We start from the raw sequence: 23,235 nt of genomic DNA, 5'->3' as shown, positions 1-23,235 counted from the left end.
TTTAAAAACGGTTAAAAGACGCGAAAAATGCGGACGTACAACGATCCGTGTAACTGCGTATGACTCCGATTCACGTATGACGCGTATGACGTACTATGACGCGTATGACGTAGCAGTCACGCGCCAACATGGCGGCCGAACCAGTACGCAGAAACGAATGCGCACTGGTTCGGCCGCCATGTTGGCGCGTGACTGCTACGTCATACGCGTCATACGTGAATCGGAGTCATACGCAGTTACACGGATCGTCGTACGTCCGCATTTTTCGCGTCTTTTAACCGTTTTTAAACGAATATCGCGAGTGAAAGAGCGTCGAAAGTGTCCAAGGATGATCGCGCGACTTTCATAATATGTCGATGAAAGTGCGCGACAGCTATTTTTCACAGTTCAGTGATAGCGCGATCGCGAAGATGGAGCGAAGTCGCGTCGCGTTATTTGCGTCCTTGATGATGATTATCGGATGCGAGCGAATATCGGGAGTGCCGAATAAAGTGTCGCGCGTTCGCGTTGATGATATCGTGTGCATCAAGATCGGAATGGGACGTCCCGAGGCGAGCGAGTGGAGCGGCCTGTGGAACAGCCGGTGAACGGTGAGTAGATGTGATTTATCATATTTGCGTGACAATTCGTGCTCATTCGACGCTTATACAGCATCGCGATGTCCCGAATTACGTTCGAACAAATCGGCGCCGCATCATAATTCGATGCGATGCCGTGCAATTCAAATAAAGTCGATCGCGTGAAGATGGTTAGGCTAGAAGCGATTTCAAATTTATTTTATATACGCGCAGTGCTGCACAGCCTATCTCGTAGGGCTGCCAACTGTTAAGGTGCGGCCTCATTGACGCTACTTTTTACTTTTTAGCGTCAATGAGGCCGCACCTTTAAGGTGCAATTTCATTGACGCTAAAAAGTAGCGTCAATGAAAAGACCGCTTTACACACTGAAAAAGTTGAAACTGTTTGAACTTTATTTTATTGACGCCATATCTAGAGAAAGTCTAGTGATTTTAATTTGCCGCTGATTTCTAGCGTCAATGAAATTGCACCTTAAGGTATCTAGCACAATTGACCAATCAGAGGACTTTATTTTCAATAGCCTAACCAATAAGCATTCGACGCTCAGATCTTTCGCAACTTGTGATATCAGCACCAAACATCCTTTTCTCCTTTCGTTTACATTTTGAAGATAAAATTGCGTACTAAAAAATAAGATAAATAGATATTAATTAGAAAGATTATTGAGTAGATATTATTAGAAAGAATTTAATTTTTATATTATTAAAAAAAATTGTTTGTTATATATATAGTAGAAAATTATATATTTTTAAAATAATATTTAAAATAAGCAGCTCACAATTTTTTTTAATATTTCGCATTTGATATTATTTATTTTTATTTATTTTTATTGAAAAGATTTGCTAGTACACACATTTACAATGCTAGTACAATATTTACAATAAAGGAGAATGCATATGAAACATAGAATACTTAATCTTATTACTTTCTAATAAATTGATCGAAATATTTTCGATAAGAAATCATTTTGTTTCTATGATATTGAGGAGCTTACATCTTTACTGCAAAACATATAACAAAATATCAAGTTACACTAAATGTCAAATTATATTGAATTTAATTGTAAGTTTAATTTTAATTGTATTTTAATTCAAGCATCACAAAATGTATCACAGTCAAATACCTATACTAATAATTTTGTATAAAGATTTCAGATAAGTTTCTCTCATTTGTAGAATACTATCTTACTAATTATTTTAAACAAAAATCTTGTAAGAAGTTACGAAAAAAGATATTACAAGCAAGAAGCTACACATTAGAATACTATAAAATATACACCTATTATACTATTATCTATTGCACTATTTAAAGCAAAGAGCATTAATTAAAAAGTTTCCAATTGGCATGTAAGAGATAAGAAGTTTGTACTATAAATATCCATGATATTTGCAGATTGTATTGTGAAATGCACATCAATATATGAAATATGTTCCTTTTCATGGAGCCAATAATTGTTTTTGTAGTGTAATGTAATCAACAATTTTCTGCTGGATTCGTCGTTTTTCCAGCAAAGCGGTAGCAGCCTTTTGGAATTTCTCTTCGTTTCGACGAATGTACATTCTTGCATCCTGTTCCATTTGACTGATCTTTTCAGGTCGAATTTCCACCATTGATAGCATTTCCGTCAAGTAGGGATTAAATCTAAAGTAGATATGATCAGGTAATAGGTCATTCAGCATCGTATGCACAGCTGAAAAATCGATATTAGGATCAAGTTTAACATTGTATATTTTTTTCAATTTTTTTTGTTTCTCAAAATAATTTGTGAGCCAACAATCGTTTATATATTTATATTGTTATTAAAGCTACCTTCTGTATCAGTGGCGCTGTCCAAAATTTTGTAGAATTTTTCTCTCCAGCTCGAAAGCTCGACCACCATAGATTCATTCTCATGAATATGATGTGGGATTCGACCGGTCCCGAATGATATAACACACTGAATTGGATTATTTGGCCATAGCTGTTTGGCTTCGTGAATCGCCACGGCGCATGGATTATTCACTAGAATGCCTGCAAATGATATTTTTATTTTACAATCATTTTCGATAATGCTTTGAAAATCTTATTGAACGCAATCTTGCATCGAATTGCGCAGCGTACCGCCATCCTGATGAAGATGTTCGCCGTATTTAAATTCCTCGAAGTAACTCGGTGCAGCAGCTGACGCTCTTACGGCTTCCCATAACTTATATTTATGAGATCCCATGTACTGACTTTCCACTCCGTGCGGTAACGTGTAATTTCTAAATACATAAGCCATGACGTTCCCGCGATTCACCACGGCGGATATTGCTGAAAACTAAAAATTCAAGCTCGGTCTTTTGAGAACTAAAAACAAAAAAAAAGGTCTTTTACATTTAAATTATCCACATATGGCTCATACATTTATACATTCCATTCAAAGAGTTTTTTTTGTTCAACTAGTATCTATTCAAATCTTGCAATCTCCTGACCTTTCAGATATATTTGTACAGAATATTTCAGCTAAAGAAAATATTTTAAATGTTTTGATTTTTTTAACTCTCTCAAGTAAATTTTTTATTAGGTGTTTTTTAATATTTTTTATATTTAAAGAAACAAAGTCTCTTAAATTAAATAATAATAAGGTCTCTTAAGTTTCATTTGCATTAGATCTATAATATATTAAATAAAAATGAATAATTTTTGTAAGATAAAAATTTTTTATTTGTCATCATTGTATAACATTCTTATTTATTTATCATTAAAAATGATAATAAAGGATATATACTGCATATTCAATATTTTGTTAAAAATAGTTAAGATCGATAAATATTAGAAATGGATGTATATATTTTAAATATATAATATATTTTTAATACATTTTTAATATATTTTAAATTTGAAATTTTAATATAATTTATAATATATTTTAATATATTTTTAATATATTTTAACACATTTTTAATATATTTTAATACATGTTAATATATAATTCACTTGTGTGTGGCCTTTGCCAATTATTTACAATAGAAAGTAAAAATATCAAAGAGAATTTAAAAAAAAATTTTCTGAATTCCAATAAATTCCATGAGAATTCCATTATTTTTCCACAGATTTTTTACAAAAAAAATTCCTGAGAATTCCTCAGGTTTTCCATTTTTCCAGAGATAAACACCCTGTCAATGTTATACTAAACATACCTTTGGTGCTTTTGGATCTCGCGTGGTTTTAATAAGAATTTTATCGCCAATATGCTCCTCTAATAATTGTTCCCATAGTGCAGTGTCATAATAAGCATGACTCCAAACTAAACTGCTTGTGCCTTTTATAGCACTCTGTGTGAACACTCTGGTGCTCAGCTCTTTGTATAATCCCGAAACTTCGTCCAATGATTTTCTCTTGTGTCCCGCTGCAATAAGAAGTGAAAGAATAAATTTCGTGATAAACAGTAATTTCATGAAACTTTCCATTTTATAGTGAACTAAATTGCAGGCAGTACATGCTGTAAACCAATCAAAAGTTTACCTTCCAAAGCATCCTTTGGTAATACTGCATGTACAGATGACATATATGTTAGTTTGGATATACACATATAAAGAAAAAGTTAATAGTTTTGATATGTATTATCTATATTTAATGCTTAAGAAATTAGTCAAATGCTTAAGAAAATTTCTAATTACCCAAAACAGAAGTAAGAATGGCGCCTGTACTGACGCCACATATGTAATCAAACATTTCATATGTCTTTTTTCCTGTGAGCTCTTCCAATTTCTTCAACATCTCTATAACCAGTACTCCGCGAATCCCACCGCCGTCGATCGACAAGATTCTGATGCCTCGACCAGGTGGAGGATCAATATAACCCATTACAGCCAACGCCTCTCTAATAGATGCTACAAAAATCATTTTGAACTGTTCAAGATGTGTACTATACAATACTACGTTTTGAAATATTGCTATGAATAGCCATCAATAATAACAAACTGTAAAATAACTGTAACTGAACTTTCTGCTTACATACCATGAATTTGTTCATCCTTCGTCTTCTGACGAATTCGCAGTAAAATCTTAATAGCACCCTCTTTGATAGCGTAATGTCTCGCCTCCGGATACTGATCGATGTGCATCAATAAATCCTCGATTCTGCGCCACTTTGAAGCATTTGACTCGGCTGATACGATACTGTTCAAGACGTGACGCGTGCGAGAGACAATACTATGCTTTGGAATAGTGCTATGAACTTTCCACTTTGGTATAGTTAGTTTGGTAGTTTTTATTTGTGTACTTTTGGGGGATAACTTCAAAAACAATGTAGAGAGAATTTGTGGCACCGTAAAGGTTTCTTTTGATTCTATTTTATTATCAGGCATGCTTTGTTCACAAGTTTGCTAAGAATAAAAATTAATTTTTTATATAAAATAGATCGATACTTTTTATTTGATTTAGTTTATATATAATTACCTGCTGCGTTTTTGGTTGTATCTTTGTAGAATTATTTACAAGAGATTCTGTTTGATCAGACATGAATGTTAATTTTATATTCTCTGAATCATTGTTTTCTTTATCTTTTATATCTGAGGTCTTATGTTTTGTATCTGAGGTCTTATGTTTTGTATCTGAGGTCTTGCTTGCATCAGTTTTAATAGTTTTAATAGAGTCTGATGATAATTTTCGTATTGTTTCGAGCTGTGAGTAAGTTAATTTCTGCAAGGTATCCAACCAATCCTTGGAGAGATTAATTTGATTTTTATCATAGTTTTTATTCAAATAATCCTTTAATTGTGACAAGAGCTTCCACTGATTCGGCATTGACATTTTGACTTTTTTTATATCGTTTATGGAGGATAAAAGTTTATTCGTGATATTTGTTACATTTCCACTGGCATCTTTACCAGTTGCGCTATCCGTAAGTTGTCTGTAATTAATAAAAAGCTTTTTCACAATTCATTTTTTATAATTTCTCGTTGGACATAAACAGATACAAAACATATATATATTGATCTTATCTTTATATTCTATTCTATTTATTATATTTGTAGAATATAAACAAAATTAAATTCTTTCATTCAAAAAAAATATTAACCATAAAATAAAGATAAAAGCATAAATATTTATTGTTGCAATATAATTAATATATTAATTTATACTGAATATATAACGAATATTAATATAAATAATAAAAAAATTCATTTCTCACAGTTTTGACGTAAACATACACAATTACATTGGTATTGATCTTATCTTTATATTTTTAATACTCAATTTTATTTTTACAGAATAAACAAAAATTTAAAATTTTCTCTTTTATAAAAAAATAGTATTAACTATAAAAGACAAAAACATCAATATATATTTATTATAGCAATATAACTAGTATATCAATTTATATTGATTTATATTTAACGTTAATCGTATTTGGAATAACTCGAGGATGATAAGTAGCCTCTTATCATAAATTTCTATAAATAGTCCTACATATTTCTAAAAGCAAAAAAATTAAAATCAAAAGTTAACCTAACCTCTATTCTAGAAAAATCAAGAATAGTGGACACATCTGTTATACCTCGTATTTCCATTTTCCTCGCAATTATTTCAAGTACATTTTTATTATAACGAGACAGATAGATGACTTATATTCCGAATATTACAACGAGAAAAAAGAAAATATACGCAAATAATTATGCGTTACTGCTTAAAACGATGCCATATTTTCTATACTTGTCAATCTAACCTGATCTGTCAATATCAGCTGATCGATGAGGTGAGGCGTCGAACGTGATGTCGCTTCTTCTCACTGATTTGACTGAATTTGACGTTTAAATCGCGTGCATTTTATGTGCATTTGTACGATTTTACAGCAGATTATAATGTTAATTCAATTATTCTGTCCAATATTTTGATAACATCAATATATGATAATGATGTAAACAATTCTCGTACTAATGGTATTTACAGTCGATAATAATAGCATTTCCGCGATAGTCTCATTAGCAAAATTACGCAATTGCAATTGGTTTTACGCGATGACACACGCGAAAAATAGTTTAGTGTTTACTATAGCATGTGCGAGACTTGAGGTGATTTAAATTGTCCTTGGAAGATCTGATTAATCGCATAATTGTTTCATTGACCGATTTATTTAATTGGAAATCCGATACGTTTGTCCCAAAACTTTCTCATCGCTTTCATATTGATTTCATAAATAATGTTTTGTTGTCTCTACGCGCTATTAATTTATATACTCTTTAATTTCTTACGAATCCAAAGACACACAATAAGAGAGTCAATTAACTCACTCACCTAGTTAACAAAATACACTTTCGACGATGAGTCGTATATCTGCTGAAAGACATCGCAAAGCTCATAAAAAATATCTTCTTCTGTATTTTTCTCGCAGAAATAAATCAAATAAGATCAACCTCGAAGATCAACTCCTGGTCTCTTTCAACTTTCCAAAAATCAAGTTCTCGATTCGTCGAATCGAGTGCGACTTGACGTTAACGTAATCGAGACAAGACTGGTGTGAGTTCAGAGAGAACCGACCGTACGTTCTCGAACGATCGTTGATACTAAAGCAAGCCCTGAAACGCCTCGATTCTTATATACAAAAGTAACATATACGATGCGTCACATCCCGACACGTGGCTGGCTGGCTGGCTTTCTCGCAAAATAACATCGTACGATACCGTCGAGCCAACCGGAGATACAGAGACATAGTTCCACACGTTTCATAAAAGGAAAGAAGGTGGAAGGGAAGAAGAGAGGAGACGAGGAGAGGCACAGAAGAAGCGATGCCAATAAATATAGGCTGTAGAGATTCATTAGGAGACGAGTAATATCATTCTCGCGATATGCTTACGTTTGTTTATTTATGCCGTTTGGTTCTTCGTAACGCGAAATGTAAACATGTAAACATTATCGAAACACGCGCGTTTCCTATCACGTGCGTTCGTAAATTGCAATCATCATTTCGATAGCATATTATTATTAATATATAAGATATATGACAGTTATTATTATTATTATTATTATTTTCTTATTTTATTTTCTCATTATTATTATTATTGTTTTCTTATTTTATTTTATTATTATTTTTTTTATTTTTTTATTTTATTATTATTTTTATTATTAGCCAGAGAATTAAATTCTCGCAAACAATGTGTGTAAGAGATCATGTTCATAGATTTTCTCTTCAAACTAAAAAACATTTCATCTAATTAATTAACTGATCTGCAATTTAATTAAATGTAAAAAAATTAAATGTAAAATATAAATATATATATATATATATATATATATATATATATATAAACTGATATATGGTTAAATTTTTATATTTTGTATTTTTTAATGAAAAAAAGTCTTGAATAATCTGGAAAAAATTCCTTTAACTTGTGAATTTGTTTTACCATTTCAAATCAAATAATTCAATGATGTTATATTGTATATAATAATTATATATTTTTGTTTCGAAATGTTATTAATTTTTTATTTATATTATTAATTTATATTATTAATTTATATTATTAATTTTTAATATGAAAATATCATGAATTTACGAATATAAAGTTAAAAATATAGATATTGGAAAAATGATATTATAATATTTATTATAATATTTTCTCTTATTTCTTCTGATTTAATAATAGAAAACGTTTTACAAATAAATACGCGTATTTCCTTATTTTTTATATAGAAAATACGATGCTTAAGAAATAATAATTACTGTCATGATAATAATTACGTCTAATTGAATAACTGCCAAAACAGAAGTTCGTAGAAAGGGTTATGTACCGAAATATATTAATTGCGTGTTGCGTATTTTTCAAACAACAAATATATATATCTAATATTTCTCATGAAATATTGATCGCAATTATAAATACCATTGTTTATCACGCTTTATTTCCTTCGATAAAGTCATCTCTATTCGCTTCAGATATCATCAAATATTTATAAGTTATTATTTTGCAAGCGAGCAGACGCAGTCTCAGAAGCCCGCGCGGAAATATGATGACATATGTCACGCGACTCGCTATAAGTCAAGTTCGATAAACAACGATTGGTCGCGCCTGCGCGACCTTGTCGCTCATTGGTCGATCGCGGAGGCACGCTTCTCAAACGATTCTGCAATAACTCTGTCAATGTTTATATGTAACAATTAATAATCACTTATGTACATGCGTATATTTTTATTTGTGATAATAAAAAAATTATATAATTTCATTTATGATAATATAATTATTTATGATTTTATTATTAAATAAAAATATGTGTATTGCCAATTAATAAATCATGAATAATACAGCAAGCAAGAAATGCATAATGCAATCAATTATCAAAAATTTTCAGGACTTAAAAAAAATGCTCTTAAGATAAAATAAATGCGCAGTTTATACCTAGATTATATAAAAAATAATACGACTATTGAGTTAAAAAATATATATATCACACTTTGTGTCAAAAATGTAATCTTATATTTTTATTATATTTTTTTTATATTTTTAATATATTTTTATCTTATAATTAGCAATTACATTTAGTTTGAATTTTTTTTCGATAACGAGTGTCAATGTACAAAGTAACGAGGCATCCTTAAATCAATCCGATTACATTACTTTCATCGTTGCATGTGCTGTACAATCTCGCTATATCCAGGATCATCACTATATATCCTAAAAATCCCCCAAGGATTTAACTTGGCACGCTATAATGCACTTCATTCTGTTGAAAGGTTCGCCCAGACTCCTCTCATTTCGATGCAGGTTTGTATATCTTTGATTTTTTTAAGCATACGTATTACGTATATGTACAGAGAATCTCCTCGTCCCTTATATTATGCGAATTGTATCCGATTTCACTGAAGAAAAATCGGCTCGAAAAATCAATAAAGGAAAAATGATTCCCGAGACACCCTATATGTCACTTACGTACATACGATATGTCAACTATCGGAGATCGAAATGCAAGCTGTGCTCAGATTCTGCGTATTTATTCGCGACAATTGGCACATTGATCCTCTCTTTCGCGTGATATCGAATAACGAAATTTCGCTTTTAATCGAAAAGTGATTTCGATCTTCATTTATCTCGCGAGGACACGAAAAGCATCGCCGAGAAAAGGATCTAAATAAATTTATTTAGTCCTCGCTATAAATTTCGAAATAAATACGAATTTAAATTTATAAAAAAATATAAATTATATTATATTTTTATATTTATTAAAATAAATAAAAATAAATTATAGACTCTTAAAAAATTTTTTTCACGAACTTAAGAATATAATAAATTATGGAAGAAATTTGAAAATTTTATTAACTGATGAAATTTGAATTTAAAAAGAATACGGACGAGATGCATATAATGTATGCGGTATTTTTCTTTTTTTTTTGTATCGTGTATTTCCGGAGAGAGCGCGTTGGATTGCGCGTTGCCACAACTCCGTGAGACTCCCCTGTCAACCCCTATATAAGGGTGAATCCTTCCCCGCGAAACTTTAGACGTGGCTCAGCGGTGCGTGTGCGTATGTGTGCGTGCCTCGTCCGTTTTTCTTTTTTTTTATTTTAACGCGATCCTCGTCGCATACCACCTGTAGATTTTTCTTTCCAGGATCCTTTTGCCGTTATGTTCGCGAAAACGAGATCGCTCGTGCTGTCGATTCTCGTTGCCTCGCAAGTGTCGTGGCTCGTGAATGTGTCGCGTGGTAAGATGTTTGTTTATTCGCGAAACATTTCATCAAAATATTGTGAGAATATGCACACGAGTGTCTCAGAAAAAAATTCGCAATCTTAATTTTATTTGACATCAAGAATCTCATATGTGTGTTTTATTTAAATATTTTTGTATTTTTCATCGAAATTTTTTTTGTTAATTTCGTATAATTTATTGTATAATTATATAATCGTTTTTAATATATTATACAATATAATTGGCGTATACAAGAATATCGAATAATTCTCTTAAAGAAAATTATTTAAATATGCCTGCGTTTTTGAGTCTATAAACAAATTATTTGTTATTTTCTATTATTTAAATAAAAGTATACATGAAAGATTTTTTAAAATAATATATTCATATAAGAGACACATTTTATAATGGATTAAAAATTTATTAAAACGCATAATATATTTAATATAAATAACGAAAATAATTTTGATATATTTAATTTTTGATATCAATTTTATTTTTGTCATTCAACTTTATTTTTGTCATTCAATAAATGCGATTATCAAGCGTATTTTGTTTGATCTTCATATCGATTGATTGATTGATTGATTTCCCTTTTTGAATCTTTTTTTCATTTTGATGATGAACAAGTTCATTGGATATGCATGGCATCTAATTCAGTATTCAACGTCCTCTTTCCCTTTCGATGTCCTGTGTAATCGCGCGTGAGAATAAAACGAATGCGATTTCTTCAACGAATAATAGCGACACGTCATTGACATATCTCTCGCTCGCTTAAGCATAATCGTGCATAATTAACGTGCTGACAAATTCGTTTAAATTCGAGCAAAAAAATCCGAGTTTTAAAATTATTGCCAACGATTGCAGTCATTAAATTTTACTTTATATCATTACTTTATATCTCATTCGACTGTAGTTTATTCAACTACATTTAAAAATTTTTTTCGATATTTTATTTCTCAGAATATTTAACATTTCTCACATACATCTTAATGCTTTAACAGCTTTTGAAATGAACCACAAAAGTTTAAAAATATTTCTTAAATATATGAATAATAACTATTTATTAGAATTGCACAAGACTCAAGACAATATTCGTAAAAAAATTGTATCATTATTGAAAATTTTCGAAATCTTGTGTCTTGATCTTGAGTGAATTTTTATAGCAACAATCTCGTTTTGTATTGTTTTGATTTTATTAATAACTTTTATCTAATACTGAAAGATTGTTTAAAATAATATTTAACATAATCTTTGTGTAATATAATTTAAAATAGTTATTATTATGTCATTTGTTTACTTTCTAAAGCATTGTATGTATTCAATGTCGTTACGAAAAGGCATTTGCATTTTTTTAAAATTAATAATATTGAAATTCTTAATTTTAATATCGTCTCGACTAATTAAAAGATCTTGTTTTGATCTTGTCCCTCAAACTTCGAAACAACACAAAGCAACATCAAGTCTTAGTATCTCGTGAACCCTAATATTTATGTTGATTATCCCGCTTTGCATTTAATTTGAAATTCCGTTTAACGTTTAAATATTATTTTTAATTAACTATTCAAATATTTGTCAACGTGTGGATACGAAGGATTCACGCCTTTGATCCTTCCTGACTGCACACAGTGGATTACGGAAATTCTCTACGGGTATACAATGTGGGCGTCCTTATGGCATCCCATCTCGACAGCCCGTTTGATCTTGAGCGATGTGGTCCAGCGGTCGATCTGGCTCTGGCGGAAGTGAACGACTTCCTGAGCGTTCACAATGTACAGCTGCGCAAAGTACAGGGAAGGTATATAACAATAACTACTGTTACGAACAGGAAAAAAAAGATTACTTCATCATTTTCACGTTATATTAATTAATCAATGTGGCGAGGCCACAACAGCTGAAAATCTGGCCGTTGAAATCAATCTAACACAAATGCAGCACAAAGCTGCCAGATCTCCGCCGCAAGCAACATGCAACACCTTGTGGAGGAGATAACGAGGATGTGAGCGTAACGTACGTGTCAGCTTAGCGCTTCTCTGAGCTCACATGTACGTTACGCTAAATCCCCGTTATCCCCTCCACGAGGTGTTGCATGTTGCTTGCGGCGGAGATCTGGCAACTTTGATGCAGCATCCAATCGTCACGAAAAATATATTCGAATTACAAAACGCGCTTAAAAATTCGAATTAAAAGAACTCGCTCCTTCGTAATTGTTAAAATAAAATAAAACGCCTGTTTTCTTTAAGGAACCATTCATGATGCGTCATTTCGGTCATTTTGGTCCTCGATTTTTTATTTTTTATCATTTACATCGGAGGCGAAAAAAGATCGAAGATCCTGGGAAAACTAAGTTTTTGTTTTAAAAATATTGAAACGACGTTTAATCGAACATAAAGTAACTCGAATAAATATGTGACACTTAGTAAATGTAAAGTGTCGTTAAACATAGATTCTTGCATCGAGATATTTCCTCGAATGGCCATAAATTTCTCGTTTGGATCATTTCACTTTGCTGCTATGCATCTCTTTTGCGTCATTACATTGACACAATTGAACGAGCATTTGCACGGAAAGATACTCTCGTCTCGTACAGCTGTAAAAATTCTACGGTACTTAGCGAGGAGAGAAATCGGCGAATAATTTATAAGAGAAATCATTTATGTATGACATCCCTGATTATTGATCTCATTCACTTTTTACTACACACATACACGATACATCGTATGTATGAAGTGTTCCTCTCGTATATGTGGAAGTAGTTCTATATGTAACGTCGCGCCTACGTCCGCGTTACACATATCGCAATATCATCTGTTGCTTTGGGGATTGCTGCGTGTTATTTCGATGATGACAGAGGAATACAAATTTCACGATATCATTTAATTTCGCGCGATGATGAAATGAAAATTCTTCTAATCGATCGACAATTCTCGATGAAAAAAATTCAACGATGATAATGAATTATGCGAACTCGCTTTCATCGCGGTTTGAACGATCCTATTGTCAATAAATAATTCGCAAAAAATAAAAAATTAGAATAATCATAATAATAATAGTAAGAATAGCAATATTAATAATAATAATAATAATAATAATAATAATAATAATAATAATAATAATAGTAATAATAATAGTAATAATAATAGTATTAATAATACTAACAGTAATAATAGCAATAATAGTAATAATAATAATAATAACAATATTAATAATAATAATAGTAATAAATGAGAATAATAAGATAATAAAATGATAAAATAATAATAATAAATAATTCGTAAAAAATAATACAATAATAAAATGACATAAAATAATAAAATAATAAAATAATAATAAAATCGTTGAAACAAAAAATAATAATTAAAAATTAAAATGCGAAATAATAATAAAATAATAAAATGATATAACAATAAATAAGTCATGAAAAATAATAAAATAATTCGTGAAAAATATGGGAACAGAGAGGGCGATATGTTTCTCTTTTCTTGGTAATGCGTATAATGTTTTCGACATTTTCATTAGGACAGATCGACGGGAATCCAATCATTGGCCATTCATCTCGGTACAATTAATGCGAGCCGTCATTTCGAGCTCTTGCATCCGCGCGATGCGTCTCTCTCTCTCTCTCTCTCTCTCTTTCTCTCTCTCTCTCTCTACGCATCTCACAGCGCGATGCACAGCGTTGATTATCGTCGCTATTCGTCGCTAATTGCGCGTAAAGCGTGCGGAAACACACGCAAATTTCGCAATTTCGCAGGACCTCAAGGACGCACGTACGTGCGTCACATGCAACTGCACGCGCGGGAGGAAAACGCAAACATTTCGCACATTTTCTCGCCGTTTCCACCCTTTCGGGTAATCCGATCGCGCTTACATGTTTGCGCCTTAATATACCATGCGATCCATCACGAGGCTTTACATTAGATTGATATTAATCGTGTATACAGGATATGTTTTCCTATATTAATATATGCGAAACGCTTCTCCCACGATAGCAATAATTATATAATACACGATACAGTGTCATTTTTATATTCAGAATGTCTACTCGAATTTTGCAAAAAAAAATCTCTGTGTTTTTATTCAAAGTTCCAGGCAAAGAAAATATTTTCTAGATTTTTTTATGCAGCTTTCTAAAATAAGTTTCTTTTTATTGTATTATTTTTTTCTTCTAATACTTTTTACTTATACAAAGGAAAAACACAGGGCTACTTGAGTTTCAAGTACAAATTTACTGAAAAAAAATTGAATAGCTATCATAAAATAATTTTTTTACGTGCATATTTTGTAATTAAAAATTAAAAAAGGAATATGCACTGCATATTATCATTCAATATTTTGAATATACATATAAGCAGACATAGATATATATATTTATAATATATTTTTCAGATATAATTCACTTGGCTTTTTTAAAAAATTCCGCGAGAATTCTTTGATCTTTTCAGATACAAAAGAACTCTTGAAACGTTCCCCATAGTTTTCCAAGAAGTAGACACCCTGATATTATATACCTGATATTATACCCTAATATTATATTGCGTTTTTGATGATAAGCCCTCATCTTGAGGTTTAGTTCTAGCAAATCATGACGCAAACTCGAAAAATAAATGTAAATAAATAAAAATAATAAAATTAAAAGAAATAAAATTCTCTGCAGTTATCCATCGTGCAGCGGAGCAACAGCACCTGGTTTGGCAGCGGACATGCACTTCCAAGATAACGCGATCGCGTTCATCGGACCGGCTTGTGCCTTCGCCCTGGAACCAGTGGCACGACTCGCGGCTTATTGGAACAGTCCGATTATCACGGGCATGGGTGATCAAGTAGGTTGAATTTGCCCTCACAATTATACGCACACATAAATATTGCATCTGATTATTGCCTCTATGTACATTTCGTCGCGCTCGGTTCGCACGATTAACTTTCCGTCAACTTTTATTTGCATCACGGATATATATCGAGATGTCTACTGAAATCTTGTAAAAAGAGTTCCGTGAAAATTCCTCGATGCTCCAGATATTTTTGCTCGAAACTGCAAATAAAGAAAACATTTTAAAGATTTCTTAGCTCGACTTTCTAAAATAATTCTTTTATTGTAACTCTTTTTTTTAAATGTTTGAAATATTTTGTTAATATATTGAATATATTATTAAAAAAAAGATATATATTTATAATATATTTTAAAATGATAATTCATTTATTTTGTAAGTGCAAAATTTATTAGAGAGAATTTTTTAAAAAACATTCTCAAAAAAACATTCTCTCTTTCAAGTTTCGAATCTTAATAAAATTCTAGAATTAGAGAATTCCTTGATTCTTCCGGTTCAAAAGAAATCCCTAAAAATTTCATATTTTTTCAGGAAGTAGGCACTCTGTATATATATATATATCCTCATTAATGTAATATTAATCTCTCTCTTTCTTTCTTTTTCTCGAAGAAAAAGAATTGTAATATGATTTTTTGGAGATCATTATTAGAGAGGGATATTATTACGCGCGGTACAACTCTAATTTTTATAGTGTCGAATTTTTGAATTAATTTCACTTGACATCATTCCATCTTGATATTCCGTTTTAATTTTGCGCCATATGCTTCGAAATTAAAATAAATCGCCGTGTTGTCGACGTTAATATTAAATTATGTGAAACGTAATTATCGCTTTCTTGCGAACCCCAAGCCTCCCTCGGAGGGCGAACTGTCAGTCACATCTGGTATCCTTGGAAGGATCCATAAGTGGAAGAATGAAACGTCGGTAAGGAGCTGCGAGAGAATCGCCTTATAGAATTTTTTTTGGTTTCATTAATTATTGTAAGATCGCCAGCATGTTGAGCATTTATGATAGTTGATGTTGTATTATTATTCGACAGTCTCTCTCTCTCTCTCTCTCTTCTCTCTCTCTCTCTCTGTCTATCTCTCTTTTTCCTTTTTAATATGGCATCATCTTAATATTTTCACTGGATATGCGCTAATTACGACAACGAAGGTTACAGGAAATTATTACTTTCGCTTGAAAGAAATAAACGCACTCGTGTTTAATTTTACCTCTTCCCATAAAAACTCGGAATTATGGCAGCGTGTTCTCTTCGTGTATCACATTTTTCTTGTGATAATTATTATTATAAAAAATTCCCCAATTATTTACACTTATGACATATCATTATAAATTATATTGGCATGAGTCCTGTTTTATTTTAAGGAATAATCTTAATCTAGATATTATTACTTTTCTCATAGCGATCTTTTTTTCACGAACGAACCTTTCGTTTCCCATGATGTGTGTTTCATCTTTTTCTTGAAGGGGATTTTTAAAGACAAAAGCAAGTATCCCACTTTAACGAGAATGTCGTACTGCCAGTGTCGATTGCGGCTCGTCTTCTCTAGCGTGTTCAAAGAGTTCGGATGGTCTCATGTTGCGTTGATATTGGACAGATCGGACTTGTTTTCATTGACGGTAGGAAAGAATCTGGAATATGGTCTACGTAAGGAAGGGCTCTTGAAGTTTGTGAGGGATTTGGACGGGAATTCCGACGACGAATCGTATCATCTTTACCTTCGCGACGCGAGCATGTACGCCAGAAGTAAGTGTAATCGCACAAGATGTCTTGAAGTTCGAATTCATAGTCTTTTCTGAAATTTTAAAACATATACAAAAGATGTATAAAAGTGTTACAAAATATTAAGATAAAATTGATAAAATTTTAAGAGAAAAGAAAGTTAATAATCTTGAATTTTAATTAAAGTCATTTTTCAAGATCATGTCTAGTTTTTTTTAAATAGAAATAAGACCATCCTAATTTTTTTATATAAGTCGATTTCTTGGAATGAAAAATTATAAGAATAAGATCAAACATTGAAAGTAAATATTCATTTTTACTAAACCCCGATGATTTTTGATAACATATGTTAAGATGGTGAAGGGTAAGTAAGGGTGAATATTTACCTTGACTTTAAAATTCAATATCAACTTTTTTTCCCTTCGAAACTCATCAATTTTATCGGAAGCATTTTTTGAAAAAAAATGCCTTGTATCATTTTATGTGAAATGACAATTGTATATATAATTATAAATAAATGAATATAAATCCCCGTCGTTTTATAACATCCAAGTGGATTCTAGGACATTTTATGTTTTTCTATGAAATAAAAATCACGTTTAATATTAATAATAATTTTCTAAACAGTCGTGATACTCAGCGTCCGCGGAACGCTGGTAAGGAAATTTATGCTAGCCGCCCACGAGTTGGAAATGACAAGAGGGGAATGGGCTTTCCTCGACGTTGAGATATTTCATGTAAGATGTTAGAAAGAAATGGGACAAGAAAAGATATACGTAAACATGACAGTAAAAAATGAGATGACACTTTTCTCATCGATTTTAAAGCAACAAAACAATTTTAAGGGTTCTTACTGGGGTGATCACGACTGGGAGGTCGGAGATGAGGATGACGCCGCTGCCAGGAAGGCTTATGAAGCCTTATTAAGGGTGTCTCTTCTTCAGCCGACCAGTCCACGATTTCAGGACTTCGCCGATAGCGTCAGGCAACGAGCACAGTCGGATTACAATTACACATTTTCGGAGGGCGAAGAAGTGAGCCAGTTGTAATAATACTTTATAGATCACTTGTGTCGTGATAAATTCAAAAATTGTGATCTTTTCAAAATAAGAATCTCAAATATCTGCGAAGCGAAATGAATTCATCGCTTTTCCCACAGGTGAATTTCTTCGTCGGGGCTTTTTACGACGGTGTTTACTTGTTAGGGATCGCGCTGAACGAGACCTTAGCCGAGGGTGGCGATATCAGAGATGGTATATCTATAACAAGGAGAATGTGGGATCGAGACTTCATTGGCATTACTGGCCACGTCAGGATAGACGACAATGGAGATCGTGATGCAGATTACAGCATTCTTGATTTAGATCCTATTACCGGAAGGTCATTGAAAATTCAGATAATCCGCTCAACGCGGGTTTATCCCTGCGTGAATAAAATTAATAATAATATGTATTGGAAGTTGCGATTTTATGATTCGAGCGCTTAGATACTTAAGATTTTTTGTTTAAAATTAAATTAAGATATTGTAGAAACTTATAAAAAGGTTCCTCAAAACAGGAAGGAACGATCAATTAAAGCACTATCATACACGTTCTAATAAAATACTATAGAAATTATCATGAAAAAAATTAAGAAAAGGAAACTGACGTATACCTTACAGGTTCGAGGTGGTCGCTCATTATTTGGGATTAAGTCGAGAATATAATTCTGTGTACGGTAAGAAAATCCATTGGCCGGGAGGAATGGAAGGACCTCCGCCAGATATTCCAGAGTGCGGCTTTTTAGGAAATGATCCGGCTTGCTCATCAAGGACGGAAGCTTACACTTTTGTAGTTTATACGAGTATAGCACTCGCCGTGTTTCTACTCGCTACGATCACAGCCGCATGCCTTTTATACAGGTAGACCAGATATGTTTTCCATATTCTAAATTTGGTGGAAATTTAGCACAAATATATCTGCAAAATTAATAAAAAGTACAAATAAAATTAAAATAAAATTAATAACATAATAATTTATACAAAATATAATAATAATAATTATATATAATAATAATAATTATTATTATTATTATATAATAATAATTATATTAATATAATAATATAATAATATTAAAATAATGATAATTATAATAATTATTATCATTTTATTTTAATTCATAATAATTATTAATATAAAATTAATAATAATAAAAATAAAATACTTCCTTTTGAAGAAAGGAAACAATATATGTATACCATATATATATATATATATATATATATATATATATATATATATGGAACATATATGTATGGAAAAAATATTAATTGAAATACAAGATAAGATTCTTTCCTCAGGCATTTACGGCTGGCGGCCGACTTGAATAACATGACTTGGCGTGTAAGACCCGAGGAATTGCTTCTCGAGGTTGGAAAACAATTTTCGTCAAAGATAAACCTGCACCAAGCAATGTCGGATACGAATGTAAGTAAATGAGTCATAAATGTGTGCGTGAAAAGTCTACAGCGATAAATTTGAATTTGTAGAATTTTGGATTGGACCAAAAGATACGTCGAGGCTCGCAGATCAGTTGTGAATCTTTGCCACCCGCGAGAGTCTTCACCACTATCGGGATATACAAGGGCGAGAGGGTGGCCATTAAGAAGATCACGAAGAAGAAGGTGGTCGACGTCACGAAGAAATTACTCTGGGAAATTAAACAAGTCAGGGATGTCACGTCGGAAAACACTGTGAGGTATTCATCTCTCAACGATATACATCAATATACGATATACGGTCAAAAGTATTGCATCATTTATTAGAAAGTTTATTATTTATTTATTATTTATTTAGAAAGTATATTAACTTTATTATTTATTTAGAAAGACCTTTAATGAACAAAAAAATATAATTATCACCAAATTATATTTTATTACTCTAATTTTGTGTCTTAATATCGTAACAATTAAAAATTATAACAAATAATAACAGACATATTAGATTCTTGATTTTTCAAAATAGTCTCTCTCTCTCTCTCTCTCTTTCTCTTTGTTTTTAATACTGTTGCATCTAATCTTGATTTCTGACAATATGTTTTAAAGCTGTTATTATTATATTTGATTTCACATCTTTGCAAACACTCTCTCTCAATTGTTTCTAACTGACATTTTTTGGACACTTCTATCAAGTTTGATTGAATTAAAATCTGATGATTGAAAGAATTATGTTTTGCAATTAATTTTTTCTTTCTATGTTTGCTATATAATTTGTAATTTCTATGTTTGCTACATAATTTTGAGGCATGTTTTGAATCATTATTTTGTTGAAGAACAAATTTTCAACCAAATAACTTCTTTTCATAAAGTATAGCAAAATAAAATACTTATCATTTATTTGCATTTTCTATATTTTTTGAGGATGCAATATTTTTGACTAATAGTAAGAATTCTCTTTCTTTATATCTTATTTTTTAAATAAAACAAATAATTGTTTGCGAGATTCTTTTATAAGAGCAGCATTATATCACCTAATGCAACTTTAAATCTGCCAACTTATTATACTTAATTATAAACTATCTGTCAGATTTATCGGAGCTTGTCTTTGCTCGCCATCACCGACCGTTTTGATTCTCACGGAATATTGTCCTCGAGGATCGTTGAAGGATGTTTTGGAAAACGAGGCGATTAAATTGGACTGGAATTTTCGAATGTCTCTGATCCACGATATCGTCAAGGTAGAGGCAGGTGTAGAGGTCGTGCGTTTCTCATTAAATTCCCCAATATATTTCAATGCTATGCTCAATAATCCATTTTTCGCGTGAAGTTAATTGATTAAGATATGAGAGCTGATGGAAAACATATAAAAAAAACCTGCTTTCTTGCAGGGAATGTCTTATCTTCATGCTAGCGAAGTTTCAGCTCACGGAAAGTTACGGTCGTGCAATTGTCTGATTGACGGTCGCTTCGTACTGAAAATCTCAGACTTTGGGCTTAAAACTCTCACCACGCCCTCCGATTTGATTATGGACGAGACTTATTACACCAGTGAGTCACGTCTGTAATAAAAATAATATGATAAATACAGTTCCTTATAGCTTCTTGAGAAGAAACGCTGTCGTCTTATTTTCATTTGTTAGAATTACTTTGGATCGCTCCGGAATTATTACCGTTAACGGTGACTCCCGGAAGCGCCGCGACGCAGAAGGGCGATGTTTACAGCTTTGCGATTATCTTGGAAGAGATAGTGGTCCGTGGCGGTCCTTATGAGGTAGCCAGGACGTTTATGACGACACAAGAGGTATAGCCTATCATCGTCTTATTTAATCTTAATTTTATCTCCTCGTATTTTATCTCTCTTATTATTTATTTCGAAGATCGTGAGCAGGGTATCGGCGTCGGAGAATCCTCCTTTGAGGCCGGAAGTCACCCCAAAGGACTGCCCACCAGATATACTGTCGCTGATGGAGAGATGCTGGCACGAGGTCCCCGACGAACGACCCAGCTTCCACACGATTCGCGGCACAATACGAGGAATCATGAAGTACATTTTAATCCAACTCTCATAAAATTTTACAATTGAAACTCCTGTAAACATCACAAAGATCATGCATGTCTACGTTTCAGAGGATATTGCGAGAATTTAATGGACGATCTGCTGCGGCGGATGGAACAATATGCCAACAATTTAGAGGCTCTTGTCGAAGAGAAAACCGAGCAGTTAAGTCTGGAGAAGCGTCGTAGCGAGGAACTGTTGTATCAGGTACTTCCAAGGTAATGGAACACTCTTGTCAGCTTCTTCCGAACAAGTTGCGATGGCCTTTTGCTTGATTGTGTAACAGAATAGAATTTTAGACAGGTTGCTGATCAGCTGATGGCCGGGGAGATAGTCCAACCGGAGCAATTTGAGTGCGTCACCATCTACTTCAGCGACATCGTCGGTTTCACGGCACTGTGCGCACAAAGCATGCCTATGGAGGTAGTAGACTTCTTAAATGACTTGTACAGTACCTTCGACAATATTATTGGATTCTACGATGTTTACAAGGTAGATAAAGTCATTTATATATTATTTCTTTCTTTTAAAAATTCCTTAAGATTATTCTTTTGAGAAGAAAAAATTACTTTCAAGTATATTTATATCTTAAGAGAACCTTGGAATAGAGATGGTGAAACAATTTGCAGGTAGAAACTATAGGAGATGCATACATGGTCGCGTCCGGTCTTCCAGAGAGAAACGGTGATGAACACGCGAGGGAAATTGGATTGATGGCTCTGGCCATATTAGAAGCCGTGAGGTCGTTTACTATAATGCACAAACAGAACACTCAATTAAGCGTGCGGATCGGTGTTCACAGCGGTCCAGTTTGCGCCGGGGTGGTGGGTCAAAGGATGCCGCACTATTGTCTCTTCGGTGACACCGTAAACACGGCATCTCGAATGGAATCTTCTGGACTTCGTAAGATAAAATTAGTAAAAATTAATTAATAATAAAAATAGAAATATTCATAAAATTTTAGAGTTTTGAAAATTGAAGGAAATAATGATGAAAAGAAGAATCATATAATATTCAAGTAAAACTTAAAATTGTAATTTGTATCTCACAGCTTTGAGGATACACGTCTCCGAAGCGACGAAAAATATCCTGGACAAGTTCAAGACGTTTGATCTCGAGCTCAGAGGGGAAGTGGAGCTGAAGGGAAAGGGTAGGGTGACCTCCTACTGGTTGACAGGTTGTTCGGAGCCCGATTCCAGGTTGGCCGTGCCGAAATATCGTAGGCTGAGCAGTAGCCAACCCGAGAATAATCTGAATCCATTAATCTTTCCACCGAACAACACGAACGGCCCGAAAACGAGCAACAACACGTTCATCAACTTGACAGAATTGTAACTGATCGATATTCAGTCCTTCATAGTCCTATAAAGAGATTGTAATCTGAAAAAATTCAAACGTTACTTGAGGTATCAAGATGTCAGCAAAAATTACGATAAGAGAGAACCACAGTAGAAGTTGTATGCTTTTCTTCGATGTATATAAGAAGGACTTAACTCTACATCTTTCAATGTGAATTGGATCTAATATTGTAACAAAGCAGTTTTTAGGCTTATTACAATTCCAAATTTTTATTCGAAATTTTTTTACATCAATAGCGTCTTATTTATTTTAAATAAAAGAGACATGATAGGCTTCTCGCGTGGACAGGTATGTGTATTAAATTAGTATTATCTAAATGTGATACTGTTCATTTAGCTTTGTCTTGAAATACAAGTACATTGCACATACATACAATTAAGTCCGCTTATTGTCTAACAATAATCTACATAGCTACTCTCTAGTCTTTAGTTTTTTTCTTTAAATATAAAAAATTTAATGTAAAAGAGACGTAAGAAAAATAATAATTTAACCAGATTAATTTTAAACGTTTAAACGATACCTGTGCTTTCTGTATATTATATATATAGTTATATATATGCTATA

General features: G+C 32.3%; 2 protein-coding genes and 1 long non-coding RNA gene across 9 annotated transcripts; 1 reads left to right on the top strand and 2 right to left on the bottom strand.

The window, feature by feature from the left end:
* The first annotated feature begins 522 nt into the window (after positions 1-522).
* Positions 523-23,197, top strand: LOC105254646 (atrial natriuretic peptide receptor 1). 2 transcript variants are annotated; one of them, XM_025409877.1, is made up of 19 exons: positions 10,163-10,241; positions 11,855-12,023; positions 14,883-15,048; positions 15,904-15,978; positions 16,525-16,804; positions 17,408-17,517; positions 17,626-17,814; positions 17,940-18,160; positions 18,441-18,680; positions 19,119-19,245; positions 19,308-19,516; positions 20,344-20,494; positions 20,645-20,804; positions 20,897-21,057; positions 21,134-21,300; positions 21,384-21,530; positions 21,612-21,804; positions 21,942-22,215; positions 22,364-23,197. In XM_025409877.1, the coding sequence occupies exons 1-19, from the start codon at positions 10,163-10,165 to the stop codon at positions 22,645-22,647; spliced, it is 3,402 nt and encodes a 1,133-aa protein (XP_025265662.1). In that variant the 3' UTR covers positions 22,648-23,197. The 2 variants fall into 2 exon arrangements, with proteins under 2 accessions (XP_025265663.1, XP_025265662.1); XM_025409878.1 differs by lacking the exons at positions 10,163-10,241; positions 11,855-12,023 and adding an exon at positions 523-590.
* LOC105254647 (calcium-independent phospholipase A2-gamma) lies at positions 1,955-7,126 on the bottom strand. 5 transcript variants are annotated; one of them, XM_011263454.3, is made up of 9 exons: positions 6,840-7,126; positions 5,001-5,454; positions 4,561-4,927; positions 4,220-4,432; positions 4,065-4,088; positions 3,740-3,948; positions 2,679-2,877; positions 2,388-2,588; positions 1,955-2,268 (listed from the first exon to the last, which is right to left on the bottom strand). In XM_011263454.3, exons 1-9 carry the CDS (start codon positions 6,902-6,904, stop codon positions 2,015-2,017), a joined length of 1,986 nt encoding a protein of 661 aa, XP_011261756.2. In that variant the 5' UTR covers positions 6,905-7,126; the 3' UTR covers positions 1,955-2,014. The 5 variants fall into 5 exon arrangements, with proteins under 5 accessions (XP_011261756.2, XP_011261760.2, XP_011261758.2 ...); XM_011263458.3 differs by lacking the exon at positions 6,840-7,126 and adding an exon at positions 6,271-6,376; XM_011263456.3 differs by lacking the exon at positions 6,840-7,126 and adding an exon at positions 6,103-6,264.
* Positions 15,047-18,576, bottom strand: LOC105254645. 2 transcript variants are annotated; one of them, XR_003122958.1, is made up of 3 exons: positions 18,434-18,576; positions 16,484-16,853; positions 15,047-15,257 (listed from the first exon to the last, which is right to left on the bottom strand). It is a non-coding gene; the product is annotated as an uncharacterized LOC105254645 (long non-coding RNA). The 2 variants fall into 2 exon arrangements; XR_003122959.1 differs by lacking the exon at positions 18,434-18,576 and adding an exon at positions 17,635-17,812.
* Positions 23,198-23,235: the final 38 nt, after the last annotated feature.

This window comes from Camponotus floridanus, unplaced genomic scaffold (assembly GCF_003227725.1).
Source record: "Camponotus floridanus strain SB8 unplaced genomic scaffold, Cflo_v7.5 scaffold29, whole genome shotgun sequence".
Classification (NCBI taxonomy): Eukaryota; Metazoa; Arthropoda; class Insecta; order Hymenoptera; family Formicidae; genus Camponotus; species Camponotus floridanus.
Note: the sequence above shows the minus strand (reverse complement) of the source record. Positions and strands in the feature narration are given on the sequence as shown.